Genomic DNA, 20489 nt, shown 5'->3' with positions numbered 1-20489 from the left:
CTGAGCCACTGTGTGCTTCTCAGGTCCTCCGTTCTGTCTAGGGGCAAACGCAGTGCTCCAGCCTGTCTTCCACACGGGCAGCCTGGAGTCCTCCCACCTCCCTCCCCCGCGGCTCTGGTGGCTGGTCTCCACCTGCCCTCCGAAGCCTCTCGCCATGGAATATGTGTGCAACTGAAAACACTTGAGCATGGTCTTAACTCCCAGCACAGGAGAGGATGGGACCGGCTCAAACTAACTAGATCCCCAAGTTCATTTGTAAAATATAGTAAGTATGATAAAGGAATCAATTCTCAACTCTCTCACTTCAGTTCTGTACCTGGTAGTTCCATGGTTTGTTGCTGAGCATCTCAATGCACTGAAAACCAGATGTTTCACACCTTGCTGTAAATGTAGTTCCTTTCGGAAAAAGTTTCATATCTATACTCTGCCCCAGGTCAATCAATGCCAAGCCAGCAGATATATCATCATCGTCACCATCCTGTTCCAAAAATCTATATTAAACACAAACAAGGGCCAGGCGGCATGAGCACAAATAATGGAAGGCTGCTGGGAAACAGAACTGCATTGAAAGTGCAACACTTGCCTGTTTCCAAGTATGAAATTGTCTGGCTTAATGTCTCCATGAATAATTTCACAGCTGTGCACTTGTTCGATCATGTAGAGCATTCTGAGCGCAAAAGAGAGGACTAGAGCTTGAGGCATCACCTTTTCGGGGGTATTTTTATAGAGATTGATTGCATTCTAGAAACAACAGAGAGTGGAATCCTGAATCGGTTGCACAGGATTAATGAGATTAATGAAACAATCCCACCTGCCACTCCGACAGAAGCTCCAACCGCAAAAGGTACGAGCAGGGCACAGGCCAAAAACGTACTTCCAAATCACGTTCACATCAAATTCACTCACCAGCAACGTGCCATAGCTGTAGAGATCGCCTACCAACACACTGCCATTCTGGAATAAGTGGGCGGAATAGAATTTGATGAACATGTGTCGCGTGTTTGGCTTTAGTCGCTCCATCAGCTGGGTCCCGATGTAGAATTCCCAGGGGTTGGCAGGCTTCTGGACCTGCAAGTCAGGTATGTGACATTCACATCCAGTCTCACATTCTGGAAAATGACAGCCAGAAAGCAACGTGTACCCCAACAAACGATGTGCGGTAGAAGGTGATGACAAGCTACGGACTGTTGCCGAAGCATGGGGTCTGCTGTGAGGTCATTTGTGGCAAGGCCATCCCGAATCCTTGCTGGACAGTTTATGTTTCTTAATTGTGGACTACGGACCCAAATGAAATCACTGTTGTCTCAAGAGAGAAAAAAGGGGGCTGACGAACTCAAGTTCTAAAATTCATTTGTACACTACACAAAAAACTGCTCAGATTATTTACCTTTAAAACGAACTTCTGTTTATTTTTGGCATCGTTCATATCTCCATGGGTAACTTCATAGACTTGGGCAAAGGCCCCTTCTCCAAGAAGGTGATCGACATAGACCAGCAAAGAACCTTAGAAGACAGACGTGTCAAAGTGGGGAAAAAAAGGTTCAAAACATCATTTTTGGTAAATTGTGTATTTGTAGAATTTTCTTGGTGCTTGTTTGCCTTCATACATAAAAATGGATATAGCTCCCTCAGGAAATGTTTTCCTTGCGTTAAACAAAAGTTAAACACCTGCCACAAAACAGCCTCCCTTTTTACATGGCATGTGGGGGGACCAAAGGTAGCACTGCTGGGCGCCGGGCCTGCCACTTTATGGCAGGAGCGGGCAGACATCCTCTCTTTGCCAATATTCTCAGGTTTAAAGGGGTGATACCTGCACTGTGTCCTTGGCAAGACTGCTGATCCTGTAAAGTGCTGAACAAAGCTCTACGTACACCTTTGAAAAACGCCAAGTGTTTTTCACTGGGACACAAAGCGCAAAGTACAACTGTACGAATATTTCTCATAGAATACTTAACATTTTTTTATTAAAGTAAAAATTTTATTTTAGATAGTTTTCAATTTACAGAAAAGCTGCAAAGATAGTACAGTTTGTTTGCTCTGCATCCAGTTTCCTCTATTGTTAACTTTCTTTTCTTTTCTGTATTTTTTTTTAACATTTATTTATTACTGAGAGACAGAGCATGAGCAGGGGAGGGGCAGAGAGAGGAGGAGACACAGAATCCAAAGCAGGCTCCAGGCTCTGAGCTGTTAGCACAGAGCCCGATGTGGGGCTTGAACTCACAAACCACAAGATCATGACCTGAGCCGAAGTTAGAGACTTAACTGACTGAGCCACCCAGGCGACCCTATTGTTAACTTTCTTTTTTTTTTTTTGAAAATTTTTTTAAACATTTATTTATTTTTGAGAGACAAAGTATGAGTGAGGGAGGGGCAGACAGAGAGGGAGAAACAGAATCCGAAGCAGGCTCCAGGCTCCGAGCTGTCAGCACAGAGCCCAACGCGGGGCTCAAACTCACGAACTGTGAGATCACAACCTGAGCTGAAGTCGGACGCTTAACTGACTGAGCCACTCAGGCTCAGTTATTGTTAACTTTCAATAAGGATGGTACATTTGTTACAAATACAGAACCCACACTGGTATGTTACTAAGCCCAAGCCTATCTGGATTTCACTAGTTTTTCCTTAATGTTCCAGGACAAATACATCAAATCTCCTCAGCCTCTGACAGGCTGTGACAGCTTCCAACTTTTGGTTTTAGATGACCATGATACTTCCAAGGAGTACTGGTCAGGTGAATTGTAGAATGTCCCTCAAATTGGATTGGTCTTGCTATTTTTCTAACACTGGGGTTACTACTGGTTTGAGGAGAGACTACCAAGGTAAAGTTGCAATAGATTTTCAAAGTAATTTAAAAAAATCCACATGTTCAAAATCAAATATACAAGAGCAGACTTACAGTTTCTTTCAGGAACTTGGAAGTCATCACTCCACTCCCCACAATAAAAAAAGAAAAAGCTACACAAACCGAAAATCGACAACTCATGTTAGAGCCATTAAAGACCTGAGGTCACAGGGCACACTGCTGCCCCCACTGGTGGATACAGAGAATAACAGCTTGCCAGAGCATAAGCCCAGGAGCACAAAGCACCCCTGGAGCCAGTAGCTGGGGGATTACAGCACAACTAACGTCTCAGACCTTATTTAAGAACAAGTCTCAGGGCGCCTGGGTGGCTCAGTCGGTTCAGGGTCCAACTTCGGCTCAGGTCATGATCTAATAATTTGTGAGCTCAAGCCCTCAGTGCTAACAGCACTGAACCTGGAGCCCACTTCAAGTTCTGTGTCTCCCTCTCTCTCTGCCCCTCCCCTGCTCACATTCTGTCTGTCTCTCTCTCTGTCTCTCAAAAACAAACAAACAAACAAACAAACAAAACATTAAAAAAAAAAAAAAAAAAAAAAGAACAAGCCTCAGGGGAAACCCAAAGCCAACAGGGGAGACAGAAATAAGGACACAAATGGGAACTTTAGTCTCTATGGTGGCAACAAACAGTAAAGGCAGCCTCATCTCAAGACAGAGAAGCATAAATCTTACACCAAAGGCCTATTTTATCTCAGTACTTTTACCCAGTACATCAGGTCTGGCTGCTAACAAAAATTACAAGCATACTAAGAGACAAAAACACAGCTTGAAGACACAGGGCAAGTATCAGAGCCAGACAAACATACAGCAAAGATTTTGCAATGATAAGACCAGGAACTTTGTTTAAAAATTATGATTAATATGCTAAGTTGTAATGAAAAAAAGAGATAATATGCAAGAACAGATGGGAAATACAAGCAAATGGAAACTCTGAGAAGGAATCAAAAGGAAGTAAGTGCTAGAAATAAAAAAAAAAAATACCCCACTTATAACAGAAATAAAGACTGTTTTTGATGGGCTCATCAATAGGCTGTACATGGCTGGGAAAAGAATCAGTCAGCTTGCAGGTATGTCGACAGAAACTTCCAAACATGATTTGCAAAGAAAAATAAAATTAAAAGATAGAAAAGAATGTTCAAGAATTGTGGGACAATTACAATAGGTGTAACAGATGTGTAATGGGAATATTAGCAGGCAGAAGAAAAAGAGGAAGAGGCAAAATATTTAGAGTTATAATGGCTGAGAAATTCCCAAAATTAATGACAGACACTAAATTAGGGATCTAGGAATCTCAGAGAATACAAGGCAGGAAAAATACCAAAAAGTCTACACCTAGACAAGTTGTATTCAAACTGCAGAAAATCAGATAAGGAGGAAACAGTGAAAGAAGCCAGAGGGACAAAACCATCTACCTACAGAACAGCAAGGATGAGAATTACATGGACTTCTCCTTGGAGAGCACACAAGCAAGAAGAGAGTGGAGTGAGTGTTGAAAGAAAAACCCCCAAATCAAAAATTCTGTATCCAGTGACATTATCCCTTCAAAAGTGAAGAAATAAAGACTTGCTTACACCATGATTAAAGGAATGTGTCACCAGCAAACCTGCCTTGCAAGCAATGTTAAAAGAAGTTTTTCAGACAGAAGGAAGAGGAAATACGTCAGAAACTCAGATCAGAAGAGTGTAGGAAAAGAAGTAAATGAAGATAAAAGAAAGTCTTTTATTTTTCTTATTCTTAGTGGGTCTAGCAGGGAGCTCTTCAAAATAATAATTGCTACAATGTGTGCAATAAGTACAGCTTAGGACAAATGAAATGAGTGACACTACTGTTCTAAGGGACGGGAGGGAAGAACTGGTAACATTCTGTTATAAAGTACCTGGCACTACCTGTGAACTGGTATAATGTTCATTGCAGGTGGACTTGGGTTAGTTTTAAACGTATAGTGCAAACTCTAGGGCAACCACTAAAAATGAAGTATAACTGATATGCTAACCGAGAAAACAAAATCACATAAATACCCAAATAAAACCAGAGAAGGCAGAAAGAAGAAGATAAAAAAGGGAACAAAGAACAAGGGCAGTGAATAGAAAATAGCAACAAGCATAGTAGATATTAATCCAGCTCTACCAACAATCTGTCTAAAGATCAATAGACTAAAAATATACCAATGAAAACAGAAACTGTGACAGGCGATAAGAATACAAGACCCAGTTATATGTTGTCTATGAGAAAAACACCTTAAATATAAAGACACAGATGGGTTAAAAGTAAAGGGATGGAGGAAGATATGCCATGTTAATTAATAAACAGAAGGCTGGGGCAGCTATTCCAATTTCATACAGAGCAGACTTCAGAGTAAGAAAAGTGATCAGGCATTAATTAAAAGGGGCATTAGATAATGATAAAGGATCAATTTTCCGAGAAGACATAACTCCTTAATGTGTATGTGTCTCAAAATAGTGAGGCAAAAATTGATAGGACTGCAGGGACAACAGACAAATTCACTATTCTAGTCGGAGATTTCTACACCCGTCTTTCAGTAATCGATAGATCCAACAGGCAGTTGGATCCAACAGGCAGAAAATCCAACAGATTTTGGATTCCAACAGTTGGATTGGATCCAACAGATCCAACAGGCAGAAAATCAGTCAGGGCATGACTGACTCGAACAGCAGTACCAATCAACTGGATCTAATTCACATTTATGGAAAACTTCATCTGACAACAGCACACTATACATTCTTTCCAAGCTCACGTGGAACGCTCTCCAAGACAGACCATTCTGGGCCGTAAAACACACCTTTACCAAATTAAAACAACAACAACAACAAAGAAATCATACAAAGTAGGTGCTCCAACCACAGTGGAATTAAACTAGTAACCAATAAAGAAAGATAGCTGGAAAGCCCCAAAACGCTTGGCGATTAGACAACACATAATTCAAAGAAGAAATTTAAAAATATTTTGAATTAAAAGAAAATGGAAACACAAGTCATTAAAATTGTGGGATGCAGCAAAAGCAGTGCTTAGAGGGCAATTTATAGGATTAAATGTGTACGTTAAAAAAGAAAGATCTAAAATCAATAACTTTAGTTTCCACCGTAGGAAACTAGAAAAGAACAAATTAAGTCCAAAGCAAGCAGAAGAAAAAAGTAATTATAGCAGGTATCAGTGAAACTGAAAACAGAACATCAACAGAGAATATCAATGAAACAAAAAACTGATTCTTTGAAAAGATCAATAAAACCCATAAGCCCCTACCAGGTTACCTAAGGAAAAAAAGGGGGAAGGACATAAAATACTAATATCAGAAATGAAAGAGGGGACATCACTAAAGATCCCATGAATTAAAAATGTTAATGAAGGAATACTATGAACAACTCTGTGCCCACAAATTTGATCACCTCGATGAAATTTCTTCTTTCACATAGGAAGAAACAGACAAAAAATTGAATTCATACTTAACAGCTTTCCTAAACAGAAAGCACCAGGGCCAGATGGGTCCACTGGCGAATTCTTTTAAAAAAAAAAATTTCTTTTTTTAACCTTTATTTATTTTTGAGACAGAGAGAGACAGAGCATGAATGGGGGAGGGGCAGAGAGAGAGGGAGACACAGAATCGGAAGCAGGCTCCAGGCTCTGAGCCATCAGCCCAGAGCCCGACGCGGGGCTCGAACTCAAGGACCGGGGCTCAAACTCACTGGACCGCGAGATCGTGACCTGAGCTGAAGTCGGGCGCTTAACCGACTGAGCCACCCAGGCGCCCCCAAATTTTTTTTTTTTAACGTTTATTTATTTTTGGGACAGAGAGAGACAGAGCATGAACGGGGGAGGGGCAGAAAGAGAGGGAGACACAGAATCGGAAACAGGCTCCAGGCTCTCAGCCATCAGCCCAGAGCCCGACGCAGGGCTCGAACTCACGGACCGCGAGATCGTGACCTGAGCTGAAGTCGGACGCTTAACCGACTGAGCCACCCAGGCGCCCCTCCACTGGTGAATTCTACCAAACATATAAGGAAAAAATTATAGCAATTCTCTAGTCTCTTTCAGAGGATAGAATACTTCCTAATCCCTTCTATGAGGCCAGCATTACCCTAATACCAGAAACAGACAGTTACAACACAAGAAAATTACAGAACAGTATCTCTTATGAACATAGATATAAAAGTCCTCAACCAAATATTAGCAAATGAAATCCAAAAAAAAGTATAAAAAGAATTATTTACCATGACCAAGTGTAATTTAATCCAGGTATACAAGGCTGGTTCGATATTCAAAAATCAATGAATAAATCTATCATACCAACAGACTAAAAAGAAAAATCACATGATCCTATCATAAAAACAGGAAAAGTGTTTGATAAAATCCAACAACACCCATTCATGATTAACAGTTCTCTGCAAAGTAGGAATAGTGGGAAACTTCCTCAACTTAATAAAGAACATCTACCAAAAAACCTACTGCTAACATCATACTTAATGGTAGAAACAGATAAATGTTTTCCCACTAAGATCAGGAACAAGACAAGAATTTCTCCTCTTATCACTCCTGCTCAACATTATACTGGAAGTCTTAGCTGATGCAATCAAACAAGAAAAGGAAATAAAAGGTATATGGATGGGGAAGGAATAAAACAGTTCTCGTACACAGATGACAGCATTGTCTAGCCAGAAAATCCCAAAGAATCAACAAAAAAAATCTCCTGTAACTAACACATGATTATAACAAGGTTTGCAGGATACAAGGTTAACATATAAGTCAATTGCTTTCCTATGTGCTAGAAATTAGTAAGTGGAATTTACAACAAAAAAAACCCATAATACTTAAGCATCTTCTAAAACGAAGTAACTTAGGTATTAATCTAACAAAATATGTACAAGATCTATATAAGGAAAACCATAAAACTTTGATTTAAAAAAAAAAAAAAAAAAAAAGAAGATCCAAATAAACAGAGATAGTCCACATACATGGATAGGATTGTCAAGATGTCATTTCTTCCCAACTTGATCTAGAGATTCAAGGCCATACCAATCAAAATCCCTGCAAGTTATTTTGTGGCTACTGACATACTGATTCTGAAGCTTATGTGGAAAGGGAAAAGGCCCAGACAGTGAACACGAAGAATAGTTTGGAGGACTGACACAACATCAAGACTTCCTATAAAAGCTACAGTAATCAGAGCAGTGTGGTCTGGACAAACAGATCATGGAATAGAAGAGAGAGCCCAGAAACACAGCCGAATATACTCTACTGATCACTGACAGAGCAAAGACAATTCAATTAAGAAAAGATAGCCTTTTCAATAAATGGTGATGAAAAACTGGACATCAACATGCAAAAGTGAATCTAGACATAGAACTTATACCTTTCATAAAAGTTTACTCAAAATGAATCATACACATAAATGTAAAACATAACACTATAACATTACTAGAAGGTAACACAAGGGAATAGGTAGGCGACTTGGGGTTTGTTGATGACCTCTTAGACACATACCAAAAGCATGATCCATGAAAGAAATCTATTGATAAACTTGACAAAATTTAAAAACTTCTGCTCTGCCCAAGACAGTTAATAGAATGAAAACACAAGCCAGAGACTGAGAGAATATCTTTGCAAAACACTTATCTGATAACGGTTATCCAAAATACACAACTCTTAAAACTCAATTAAGAAAATGGGGGAAAAGACTCAGTAAGAAAATGAACTGATTTTTAAAAAATGGGCAAAAGATCTGAACATACACATCACCAAAGAAGATATACAGATGGCAAATAAGCATATGAAAAAATGTGCAACATCATTATATAATTAGGGAATCGCAAATGAAAAATAATGAAATGCCTTTCAATACACATCTATTAGAATGGCCAAAACCCAAGTTACTGACACCACCAAATGATGGTGAGGATACGGAGCAACAGAACTCTCATTCATTGCTGGAGGGAATACAAAATAGTACGAACTCCATTTGAAGGCAGTTTGGCAGTTTCTTACAGAAGTAAACATACTCTTACCACCTGTTCTAGCAATCACAACTCATTGGTATTTACCCAAATGAACTGAAAACTTATGTCCACACAAAAAGTGCCTATGAGTGTTTACAGTGGTTTGTTCATAATTGCCAACACTTGGAAGCAACCAAGATGTCCTTCAGTAGGTGAATAGATAAATAAATTATGGCACATTCACACAATGGAGGATTACTCAGTGATTGTAGAGAAAGAACTGTTAAGTCATGAGAAGACCAAGGGACCTTAAATGCATACTGCTACGTGAAAGAAGCCAATCTGAAAAGCTTGCATACAGTATGATTACAACTCTATGACATTCTGGAAAAGGCAAAACTATGAAGACAGTAGTTAAAAGATTAGTGTTTGCCAGGGTTTCAGGTGGAGGGAAGAGATGATGAATACATGGAGCACAGGGTATTCTGGGGGCAGTGAAACTATTCTTTATGATACCATAATGATGGATACACATCATTACGCATTTGTCAAAGCCCATAGATTGTACAACACAAAGAATGAACCCTAATGTAAACTATGGACTTTAGTTAATAATAATCTATTAATACTGGCTCATCAACCTTAACAAATATACCACACTAATACAAGATGTTAACAGGGAAACCTGTGTGTGTGTGTGTGTGTGTGTGTGTGTGTGTGAAGTATATTGTGAGAAGTCTTGCTCCCACTGTTGTCCACATCCACTCTATTAACCATTTGTTAGTTTTGAGTGTGTTTCAAGGGTTCTCTGGAAATAGTACCAAATATGAATATATTATCTTCCCCCTTCTTAAGGAATGAAAGGCAGCATATAATACAGGTTGGCCCTTCCACTTAACAGCCTATTTTGGACATCATACCTATCAGTACAGAGCAAGCCATATTTTCCTATAGAGGTCCCATAATTTACTTTAGCAGTCACATAGACACCTGTGTTGTTTCCAATCTGCTGTTTTTACACGCATACATGTCATTCTGAACGTATGCAAGCATATCTGTGGAAATTCTTAAAAGTGAATGTCTAAAAGTATATGCATTTTTTACTTTGATAGATATTGCCAAATTGCCCTCTGTAAGTTATCATCCCAACAGCAATCAAACTCCTACAGTTCTGGCTTAACAAAATGCTCTCAGCTTTATCCTGTAGATAAAACTACTCGAAGTGGGGGTGGGAGTGTAGGGGTGGTGCCAGAAGGGAAATCACACATGCATGGGTTACCATCAACTTCCCAGACAAAAACAAGAGTTTAAAAGTTTGTTACCCACATAGTCCTTACCCAGTTGAAACTCAGTCTTGGGCTTGATGGCTGGAAGTTTACATTGCCATTCATAAGTATTTGGATAGGATCTCACTGGCTTAGAAAGCCCAGATAAAAGTTTGAGAATCAATTTATCATCCCATGGATTCTCAACAGTCAAATCTTAGAAGGAATGGGAACAAAAAAAGAACATGAATTCAGTACCCAAGAATTTCCCCAAAGAAACCATAGATAAAACAAATGGAGACATTCATTAAATAAGCTTTCAAAAGCTTCATCATTAAAAGAGCACTGATTTAAATAATAACCGTTCTCAAATATCAAAAGAGCTAGTTCTGCACAGTTCATTATTTGTTATTTTAGATCTACAAAGTCAGATCAGTATGTAGTTGTGACAAAGGAAATGAACACCAAAGGCACCTGCTCCACTTGCCCAGAACTGCTAGATTTTGCCTTTAACATAATTATGTCTTAAAGGCAGACCTGGATCTTAGTTACTCCTAACATGCTCAGATATATATTCTTTAACTTGCTTTCCCACTCGGATCTACAAAACACAATGCCTTTCGATACTTATATTATCTATGAGCAATTTCCATGGATGAGATGTACTCTGGGTTCACAAAAGAGAAATAATTTCTAAAGGGAAGAATAAAGTTTCTGTCCAATTTATGCTATAAAAATGCTTTTAGTGGTAGTTTCAAAGACTAATCCAGCATGATTACCATGTACTTAGTGCTAAGCCTATGTAGGACACTGTTCTGAGTACTTTATGCTCAGTAATTCACTTGGTCCTTACAAGATTCTGAAGTAGAACCATCACATCCACTTTACAGAAAAGGAAAGAGGGCCAGAGAATTGAAACGATCTTGGCCAAGATCATGTGACTGCCTAAGAGGAGAAGCTAGGACTAGAACCTAGTCAGTCTTCAGAGTCTGTGCTCTTAGCCACTGTGCAAGACTATCCAAGACTGTTTCTGAATAACCAGGGGAAAGGAGTTAAGCACTGAGCCTGTTTACATTTCTGTAAAATAGGGATACCAGTCTTAAATTAAATTCCTGGCACAGAGTAGACCCTCCAATTCTAACTCCCTCTTCCAACAGTATTTGTTTTCATACTTTCTAAAATTAAAACAGATTCAGTTGCCCTTCAAGTATGCTACCATTGTAGCACACTCCGACACGGTATGCAAGTTTTGTCTGAACTTGTGGTCTACTCAATGACATTGAAGTCCCTGTTCTTTGAGCTTCTTTCATGGAACAGCTTTCACCAGGCTATTGTCCTTATTCAGGGACACAAGTAGGACTGAATATGTGTTCATACTTGCAACATCAACATTCCCAAGTGAATTAGTCTGCATCCATTCTGCTTGGCGCCCGGCATTGGCATCTGATGCATCTTCTGCAACGGCGAGGTCAGTGTCTATGAGTTTACAAGCCTCAAGGCTCTGCTGTACCTCACTGGTTAGCACACCGTCTGCAGGAGGCTGGCTCACACGGAGCACGGATGCTGAAGATACATCTGTAGGGAACGCTGGTTCTGGGCTTTTCTCTTGAATGGGACTGAATGTGTTAAAGGAATAGACAAGAGGAAACAAAACACCACGTGATTACAAGTCTATTGCATTTGATCACACAAAAAGTCCCACAGAACAGTTTCCTTTCCATTCTGGGAATGACATTTCAAAATTGCTTCACAAAGAGTTGAGTAAAGCATTTTCTTCAGATAAACAAATACTTACAAATACAGCTAGTACAATATGAACAGAAATAAAATCAAAGACATGGAAATATATTCAATAAATAGGTGAGGGAATACACTGGATATTCTTCAGTGATAAACACTGGGAGGGATGGATTTATTTCCCCAAGGTGTCATCTAAGTATCACTACTATTATCAAGACTGACTATTTAACTTTATCCCAAAATGGCTTTTTTCACAGCATTGAAACAAACAGAAAATGCCATAATCCAACAACCTAACACCAGTGTCTTTCTTTACGCACACACATACACATATATAGTTGATCTGTATTATTCATGGGTTCCATGTTTGTGAATTCACCTACATGCTAAAACTCATTTGCAAACCCCAAATCAATACTCATGGTGCTTTTACAGACATGCAGAATGGTGAAAAGTTTTAGTCACCAACACACGCGTTCCCAGGGAAAGTGAAATAAGGCAATGCTCTGCATTCTTGTCTCAGGTCTCACAGTATAAACAAGTGCCGTTGCATGGTATACTTAGTAACGTGTTTTTCTGAATTTTTGTTGGTGATTTCGCTGTTTAGGATGTTCCCCAAGTGCAACGCTAAAGTGTTTTCTAGTGTGCCTAAGTGCAAGAAGGCCGTGATGTGTCTTACGGAGAATATGTGTTAGGATAAGCCTTGTTCAGGTATGAGTTATAGTGCTGTGGGCCTGAGTTCAATGTTAACGAATCAACAATGTTTATTAAATAAGGTGTCTGTAAACAAAATGTTGTGAACAGAGGCTCACAGGAACCTGTGTATCTCCCCTATGAATAACAAATGGTTCCGTGTTGGATAATTCAGAGTTTGCAGTGACTTTATACAAAAGAACCAGTGAAAATAATAAGAATTGACTGTGTATGTATTTTTATACACATAATTCTCCTCCACCTTCACATCCACATATGCACAAACATATGTATAAATTTTACAAAATGTATATTTTGAGAAAAAGGACTTTGTACATACAACTTCATGTTTCATTCTTAATTAAAAAAAATTTTTTTTAACGTTTATTTATTATTGAGAGAGAGAAAGAGAGAGAGCGCGCATGAACAGGGGAGGGGCAGAGAGAGGGGGAGACACAGAATCTGAATCAGGCTCCAGGCTCCAAGCTGTCAGCACAGAGCCCGATACGGGGCTCAAACCCACAAACTGTGAGATCATGACCTGAGCCGAAGTTGGTCACTCGACCAACTGAGCCACCCAGGTGCCCCTCTTAATTTTTTTTTTAAGTTTATTTATTTCTTTTGGGAGAGAGAGAACATGAGCAGGGGAGGGGCAGAGGGAGGGAGAGAGAGAGAATCCCAAGCCGGCTCTGCACTGTCAACGCAGAGCCCAACGCGGAGCTCAAAACTAACGAACAGTGAGATCATAACCTGAGCAGAAATCAAGAGTCGGACCCTTAACCAACTGAGTCACCCAGGTGCCCCTTCATTCTTACTTGACAGGCATTTTTCTTACTATGAATTTTTTAAAAAAAGAAACGAATTTTGGAATAGGAATAATTTTAGATTTAAAGAAATGTTGCAAGGATAATAAAGAATTCCCAAATACTCCTCACCTAATTTCCTCTAGTGTTATCATTTCACATTACAGAGGCTTCCCTCTCAAAACCAATAAACCAACGTTTGTTATATTATTAACTAACCTCCAAACTTCATTTGGATGTTGCCAGTTTTTCCACAGGGCCCTTTATTTGCGCCCGGATCTGATCATGGGTACCGTGTTGTATTCAGTTGTCAGGTCTCCTTACTCCCTTCTCATCTGTGACAGTTTCTTAGTGTTTCCTACTCTCCCAAGACCTTGTCCTTTTTTAGGAGTACTGGCCAGGTATTTTGTAGAGTGTCCCCCGACTCAGGTTTCTTGGAGGTTTTCCTCATGACTAGACTGTGAGTATCGGTTTTAGGGAAGAATATTCCAGAGGTAGAGTGCCCTTCTCATTGCATGACTACCATGAGCTATCACTTGTGAAATTAACCTTGATCATTTGGAAAGGTCGTGTCTGCCAGGTTTCTCCACAGTCCTAGCATGGATTTGAATCACCACACTCCACCTAATCCAGTGGGTGTATGCTGGAATAGAACACTTTCCTGGTTTTTAGTAAATATTGTCAATATTTTATTTGAATTAGTTAATTTTCTGTTCAGCCATTTCATATAGAAGGAGGACACAAATAAATCCTCCCTCTTCAGATCATGGCAATTTTAATCTATCCCATAAGCATAGCCACCAAAATCTATTATTGGGAGAAAATGTGGTAGTCAAATGGGAGTATTTCCAATATTTCATATTACAACAAAACATAGTAGAGGTACCCATGTACACAGAAAAAGTTGCTTCCAAACGCATAGGTATTGCTATTAAGTTATGTGAGTACCCAATTACTGTGGGTGCATAAGTCATCAATAAAACCCTTTTCCCTTCTCCACGAGAATTTGAATTTTGGTAACTTTCTAGCTCTTCTCCCCTGAAAACTGAAAACATAAGAGTATCACTGTCAACACTGCTTATGGTAAAAAATAACCATTATTGGTAACTGCATTCTAGACTGAGAGAATTAGGAATATACGCTGGGAATCCGCAGCTTCAGGCTTCAGGTATGACGAGTCTTGGAACAGGCCTGTCCCTTGTGGGGACTCTGGAATCTAAACTGAGTGTTGCAAGAGCCACTGACACACTAACACCCATGGAAATAAGGCTCCTAAGCCAGGGAACTTCTGTTCCCTCGGTCTTAAGTGTTTCCTTGCAACTTAATCATCTCACAGGGTCAAAGACAGTTATTACCCTGGCAACTGATTTTTGTCCTGTATAGGTCTATGTTATGCCAAGGGTGGCTTACGGCAGTCTTGTGATTCAGACGTTTAGTTGCAGGTGGGAAGATTGCTGGTGGGCCTATCGAGCGGCATTTTAAATTAAAAGGCAAGATCTGTTAATTTGCGTGTTTTTTTTTTAATTATTAGGGAGTTGACCATTTTCTACATGTTTACTCATTCTTTTCTTTTGTAAATTCTGCTCATGTCTTTTGTCCAATTTATTTGCCGGAGTCTCACTTTAAGAAGAGGTTTTTAATAACAAGAGGCGGCACAGCATAGTGGTGAGAGCAAGCAAGGCTTTTGAAACTAGAGAAATGGGTTCAAATTCCAGTGCTGCAATCACAAGTTGTATGACTACAGGTCATCTATTTTTTTTTTTTTTTTTAACTCTCTAGACCTGGTTTCTTCATCTCTAACGATGAAAAGGATAGTTCCTACAATTAATTTACTGTAAGGATTAACCAAAGGGTACAGTGCACAAAAAGTGTCAGCATCATACGGGAATATAATAAATACTCGAAAATTGCAGCTACTCTTAGCGTCTGTTGCGTTTCCCAGACTATTCAAAACAGTGCAACTTTACTTCCGCAAAGCACTAGCGTATGCTGCATCTGCATTTTGTACCAATACCTAGGAGGCCGAAACATTCTATCTTACTCCTCTTGAAAGAAAGTTATTGCCTTTCTCAGTTAGAACGGATATAAAGAAAGAGATGCGCATTTGCTCGGTTCCGCAGTAGTTTTCACGCGCCAGGGTCTTTCGCTGGTCAGAGTATGTAGGCTCTGCTCTCCAAAGGAGTAGAAGTCAGTCACAGGAACTGTTCCCATAGACTCTCTGCTACCCCAGCTGCTTCTCTCACTGCCCTGATGTGGCCAGCGTATGGTACATATGGAGAGAGTACCTTCTGGCTTATCCCTGCGAGTCCATGAAGTCTCTGTTTGCCTCGAAGGGTGGGAATTAGGTATTCCACCACATCCTAAAAGCAAAGCTAGAGCGACAGTGGGTGACAGAAGCACACGTGCCCTCATAGTACCTGAACTTTCTGTCTTTTGAGGGTTCCACCACGTTTTCTTCACGAGAATCCAGAGTCACGTGGGGGCACTGTTTTGCTACCACGTTTTCTGAAATATGGAGAAGATGAGAGAGAGACGTTATGCATGCGTGTGTCCATACACACACGACCTCATATGGTTATAAAGTCCAGGATTCCTTCTTATACCAACTTTCGTTGTAATTTCAAAATAGCATTCCACGGTAAAATGTTCCATAATGTTTAAAAACGGGGAAAAAAAAAATCACTAAAATTTTTTTTACCACCACTACCATTTGTGAGCATTTCAACTCCATACAATCCTTCAAAAGGGTCGGGAGGTGGCAAGTCAGTTCTGGGCAGGATGAGCAGCCTACGGAGGTTACCGGTATGGCGGAGGGCACACCCTGCTTCAGGAGAACCTGAAGACAAGGACGTGGAGAGTAAAACGCTGCAACGCTTCTGGGGGTGGGGGTGGAGATTTGCGTGTCCTTCTGTGTAACTGCTTTATTTAGTCCGTTAGTGTTTAGTTGGTTAAACTGATTTAGAGTGTTTGTATCTGGAAGCTACCTGGCAATACTCACCATCACTCCCTTTAACTAAAAGCAAACCAGTGAAAACTGTCTATGGAAAGACAAGCTAGGAAGGCATTGGAGTATACCTCTACCAATGACGCTAAGACTACATACAGCCAGGTATTACACCGGACTAAACTATCAGCTAGTGCCTCACCAGACAGCTGCTAATCCTTTTTAGAACTAGAACACCAGCTTCTATTTATCTAACTGACGTGCAAATACTACAAGAACAGGCAATATTGACTCTCTGAAAGACTCTACTGAGTAAACTAGTTTTCCCAAATGGAAAACACTTGGAAAAATTTTTTTTATTAAAGTGACAAGCTTGTGATGGCACTTGGCAGTTGTCCAAGTTTCAACTGAACTCTCCTTCAAAATCCAGAAAAGAAATGTAACATACTGAGCTAGTACTCTAAGAGAAACTTTTTAGTCTTTAGTTAAAAATGTATAGGTCTACAGGCTCAGACTTTATAGTGCAATATACTTCCATGAAGTAGAGTGCAATTCTTTGAGCGTTCTTTCATTATTGCTTTGGGGAACAATTACTATTTTTAATAAAAGTGTCATCAGTGGGGCGCCTGGGTGGCTTAGTTGGTTAAGTGTCCGACTTCAGCTCAGGTCGTGATCTCACAGCTCACGGGTTCGAGCCCTGCATCGGGCTCTGTGCTGACAGCTCAGAGCCTAGAGGCTGCTTTGGATTCTGTCTCCCTCTCTGTCCCTCCCCCGCTCGTGCTCTTTCTCTCTCTCAAAAATAAATAAACATTAAAAAAAAAAAAAAGTTTTTTTTAATGTGTCAGCAGTATTGGAGTTTGGCTAGTAAATTAGTAGTCATCAAAATGGTAACGTAGTCCCAGACCTTATTGTATGTATTTTATTGGTTGGTATTTAATTTTAATAGGTTGGTAATAATTATTTGCACTCAACGCCAATGTCTTATACTAAGGTTCAATTCAGATAAAGATCTTTGATACAGGAGTGTTATGTTTAGGGGAAATAAGGACTGTGAGTTTTATTATTACTCTCGTGAGGTCAGTCATTAAAAAAAAAATATCTGATTTTCCTGAGTGTAGCACTTGGCTGTAACTCTAATGTAAAATTTATAGACATACACCAAGGACTAAAATTTGCTATTTTATACTCTTAAAATAGACCTGTCCATAGTGGTCATTTTGTTTGCAGTAAACATAACATAAACCTAAACCCTGTACAAATGGGTTGGACTTTGCATATCTACGTTCAAATGCTTCTATAGGTTTTCCTCCTGTTCCACCTATAATCTAAGTTATTAAATTTCTAAAATGCACAGACTTTAAGAAAACAATATACCAAAAGAAAAAAATCATACATGTAATAATACAGTAAATGGACTTGAAGTTTCTTCTTTATAATTTTTCAACTTCCATTTAGGATTTCCAAGAAGAAAGCTAATTGTGCAAGAACTGAAGCTGGCAGAAGACATGCTAACGTAGTGCCACACACACCTTTGTCTTCCAGAGCGTGCATGGAGTCCCCTGGTGGCTTGTGGAAAGGAGTAGATGCAAGCTGTGCAGCAGAGGTAAAGGCTCCCGGGCTCTTAGGACTGGGCGCCAGGGTTTTGTTGCAGCGGATGCCCCATATGGTTGAATCATCTGACAACTCTTCAGTGTGAGGTACTTCCTGCAACAAAAGATGAGCTGAAAAAAAAGCAGCAATCTCCTTCTTTTGTCCACAAAATGTAACACACTCATACTTTTTAAGATTCAAAAAATGAGGAATTAAAGTATTTTTTTTTAATGTATATTTATTTTTGAGACACAGAGACAGTGTGTGAGCCGGGGAGGGGCAGAGAGACAGGGAGACATAGAATCCCAAGCGGGCTCCAGGCTCTGAGCTGTCAGCACAGAGCCCGATGCGGGGCTTGAACCCACGGACTGTGAGATCGTGACCTGAGTTGGAGTCGGAGGCCCAGGCACCGCCCCCCAAAAAATGAGGAATTAAAGAGAAAATACATGTCACCCCTGGCTAACACAGTCAAGGACATTGTGGTTCCGTTCTCCCCAGAAGTGGGACACACCCCAGTGGAGTCGCACTGCATTCAAGGGTCACGTTTTATGTTCCAATTTTTATTGATTTATTTTTTAATTCGAAAAGCCTAGATTTATAGGAGAGTTACAAAGATAGTACAGAGTTCCCACGTGCATTTCGTCAAACTTCCTCTGATGTTAACATCTTATAGAATCCTGGCGCATCTGTAAAAACACTACTCCTATAGATGCTATTTGGATTTCATCATTTTTCCACATGTCCCTTCTCTGTTCCAGGCTCCAGTCCAGGACACGTGTGGCATATAGTCTCCTCTAATCTGTGCCAGTGTATTGGTCTGTCTCAGTCTTTCTCACATGGACACTTTTGAATACTGGTTGGGAGCTGTGTACAATGTCCCTCCCATTTGGGTTTAAATTTGGCCTTTCATATGTTTAGACTGGGGTTATATTGATTTCAGGGAAGAATATCAGGGGTAAAGCGCCCTTTCTTGTTACATCCTATTAGGAGATATATGATATCAACACAACTTATTACTGGGGATAACCACTAATAACCAATAACCAGATTAACCAATCAATCACCTGGTGAAGGTAGTGTCTGCTGGGTTTCTGCTCTGCAAGAAACTATTTCTTCCTTTCCTGACCCTTATTTATTCATAGCAAATCATAGTTAGCCTACACTCAAAAGGAGATGGGGCGCCTGGGTAGCTCAGTCAAACATCCGACTCTTGATTGTGGCTCAGGTCATGATCTCACGGTTCCTGAGATCGAGCCCCTTGTTGGGCTCTGTGCTGACAGTGCAGAGACTGCATGGGATTCTCTGTCTCTGCCTCTTCTCCATGCACGCTCTCTCTCCAAAAATAAATAAACTTAAAAAAAAAAAAAGGGGGAAGTAAATGAAGATCCACTTCCTGGAGGGAGGGATATCAAAGAATTTGTGGACAGATGTTAAAACAATCAGATTGAAAATGTGAGTGAGATACTGCAAGGCTATACAAATACCTTGTTCCTTCTTAAAGTTTCACTCACTAATTTTAATATTCATTTATGGATCTAGCTTGGAACAATGATTACTGTGGTGTTCTAATGGCTTTTTCTATTACCACTCATTCCTTCTACGTTTATTACTTCTCATTTTTACTTCTACTTATTAATTCTTCTGTAAGGAAGTTTTGTTTTGTCTTGTCTCCCATTTATTTATATCATTGTTGATATTTATTTTATTTCTTGGGTTATAATCCGATACTACCTTATTCTATTTATTTTCTTGTTCAGATTGTGCCTGGTTTGGCCACCGGCATATTCAGGTTGGCTCCTGAGTTCTTTTGTTATGCCATCTTTTTTTTTTTTTTTAAAGCACTTCCTTACTTTCTGGCACTACAAGATGCTCTAAGCTCATCTTGTATTTTTCTTCTTCAGCCTCAGAATTAACTGTTTCTCCAAAAATGCAATGGCCAAGTTTTAGAGTCGATACACAAAGAGAAACTGCTGAGTCAGAATTACACTAGGCAAAGCCCTTTAGTTGCCAATAAAATGCCACCCATGGTTTTAATATGCGGTGCACAGATTTTATATAGCCACCGTATCTCTTCCAATGCTGGAGGAAACACTGGCTGTTGTTTCTTCAGATGAACACAGGATAAAGCAATTGGCTTATGCTTAGGGACAGGATGCAAAACATTCATCATGGATTTTTTGGCCAAAACACATCTGGTTGAACAGTTCGGTGAAATGCATCTATGAATTGATGCCACTATATTTGAAATCCAGTCCATTATTTGGAAGTTTTTAAGAAGGCCAAAAAGTTCATCAGAAGGATTAGTGAACTGAGTGATAATTTGTTCAGAGAATCCACTGTGGGGGCGCCTGGGTGGCTCAGTCAGTTAAGCGTCCAACTCTTGATTTTGGCTCCGGTCATGATCTTACGGGTTCGTGAAATCGAGCCTCGTATTGGGCCTGTGCTGAGAGCACGGAGCCTGCTTGGAATTCCTTCTCTCTGCTCTCTCTGCCCTACTCTCTCCCTCTCTCTCTCAAAATAAATACATAAATAAATAAATTAAAAAACAAAAACAAAAACAGAATCCACGGTGGAATTAAAACTATGAACCAGGGTTTAGCACAGATTTCAGTGCTAGAGTCTGACCCCTCACGGTCAGAGGGCTGGGCT

General features: G+C 39.9%; 1 protein-coding gene and 1 non-coding gene across 2 annotated transcripts in view; both read right to left on the bottom strand.

Annotated features, from left to right (window-relative positions):
- BUB1 (BUB1 mitotic checkpoint serine/threonine kinase) overlaps positions 1-20489 on the bottom strand; it is a 46872-nt gene that overhangs the window by 2516 nt on the left and 23867 nt on the right. Inside the window, exons 16-23 of the mRNA XM_042933074.1 lie at positions 17780-17954; positions 15724-15811; positions 11448-11686; positions 10143-10286; positions 1388-1503; positions 907-1068; positions 584-741; positions 317-491 (exon numbers count right to left, since the gene is read on the bottom strand). Coding sequence (XP_042789008.1) covers positions 317-491; positions 584-741; positions 907-1068; positions 1388-1503; positions 10143-10286; positions 11448-11686; positions 15724-15811; positions 17780-17954 — 1257 coding nt within the window. The remainder of the gene's footprint in view (positions 1-316; positions 492-583; positions 742-906; positions 1069-1387; positions 1504-10142; positions 10287-11447; positions 11687-15723; positions 15812-17779; positions 17955-20489) is intronic.
- LOC122216756 lies at positions 14011-14150 on the bottom strand. Its single transcript, XR_006201098.1, has one exon. It is a non-coding gene; the product is annotated as a small nucleolar RNA SNORA29 (small nucleolar RNA).

This window comes from Panthera leo, chromosome A3 (genome assembly GCF_018350215.1).
Source record: "Panthera leo isolate Ple1 chromosome A3, P.leo_Ple1_pat1.1, whole genome shotgun sequence".
Classification (NCBI taxonomy): Eukaryota; Metazoa; Chordata; class Mammalia; order Carnivora; family Felidae; genus Panthera; species Panthera leo.
The sequence above is the reverse complement of the archived record's forward strand: the minus strand, read 5'-3'. Positions and strand labels throughout refer to the sequence as shown.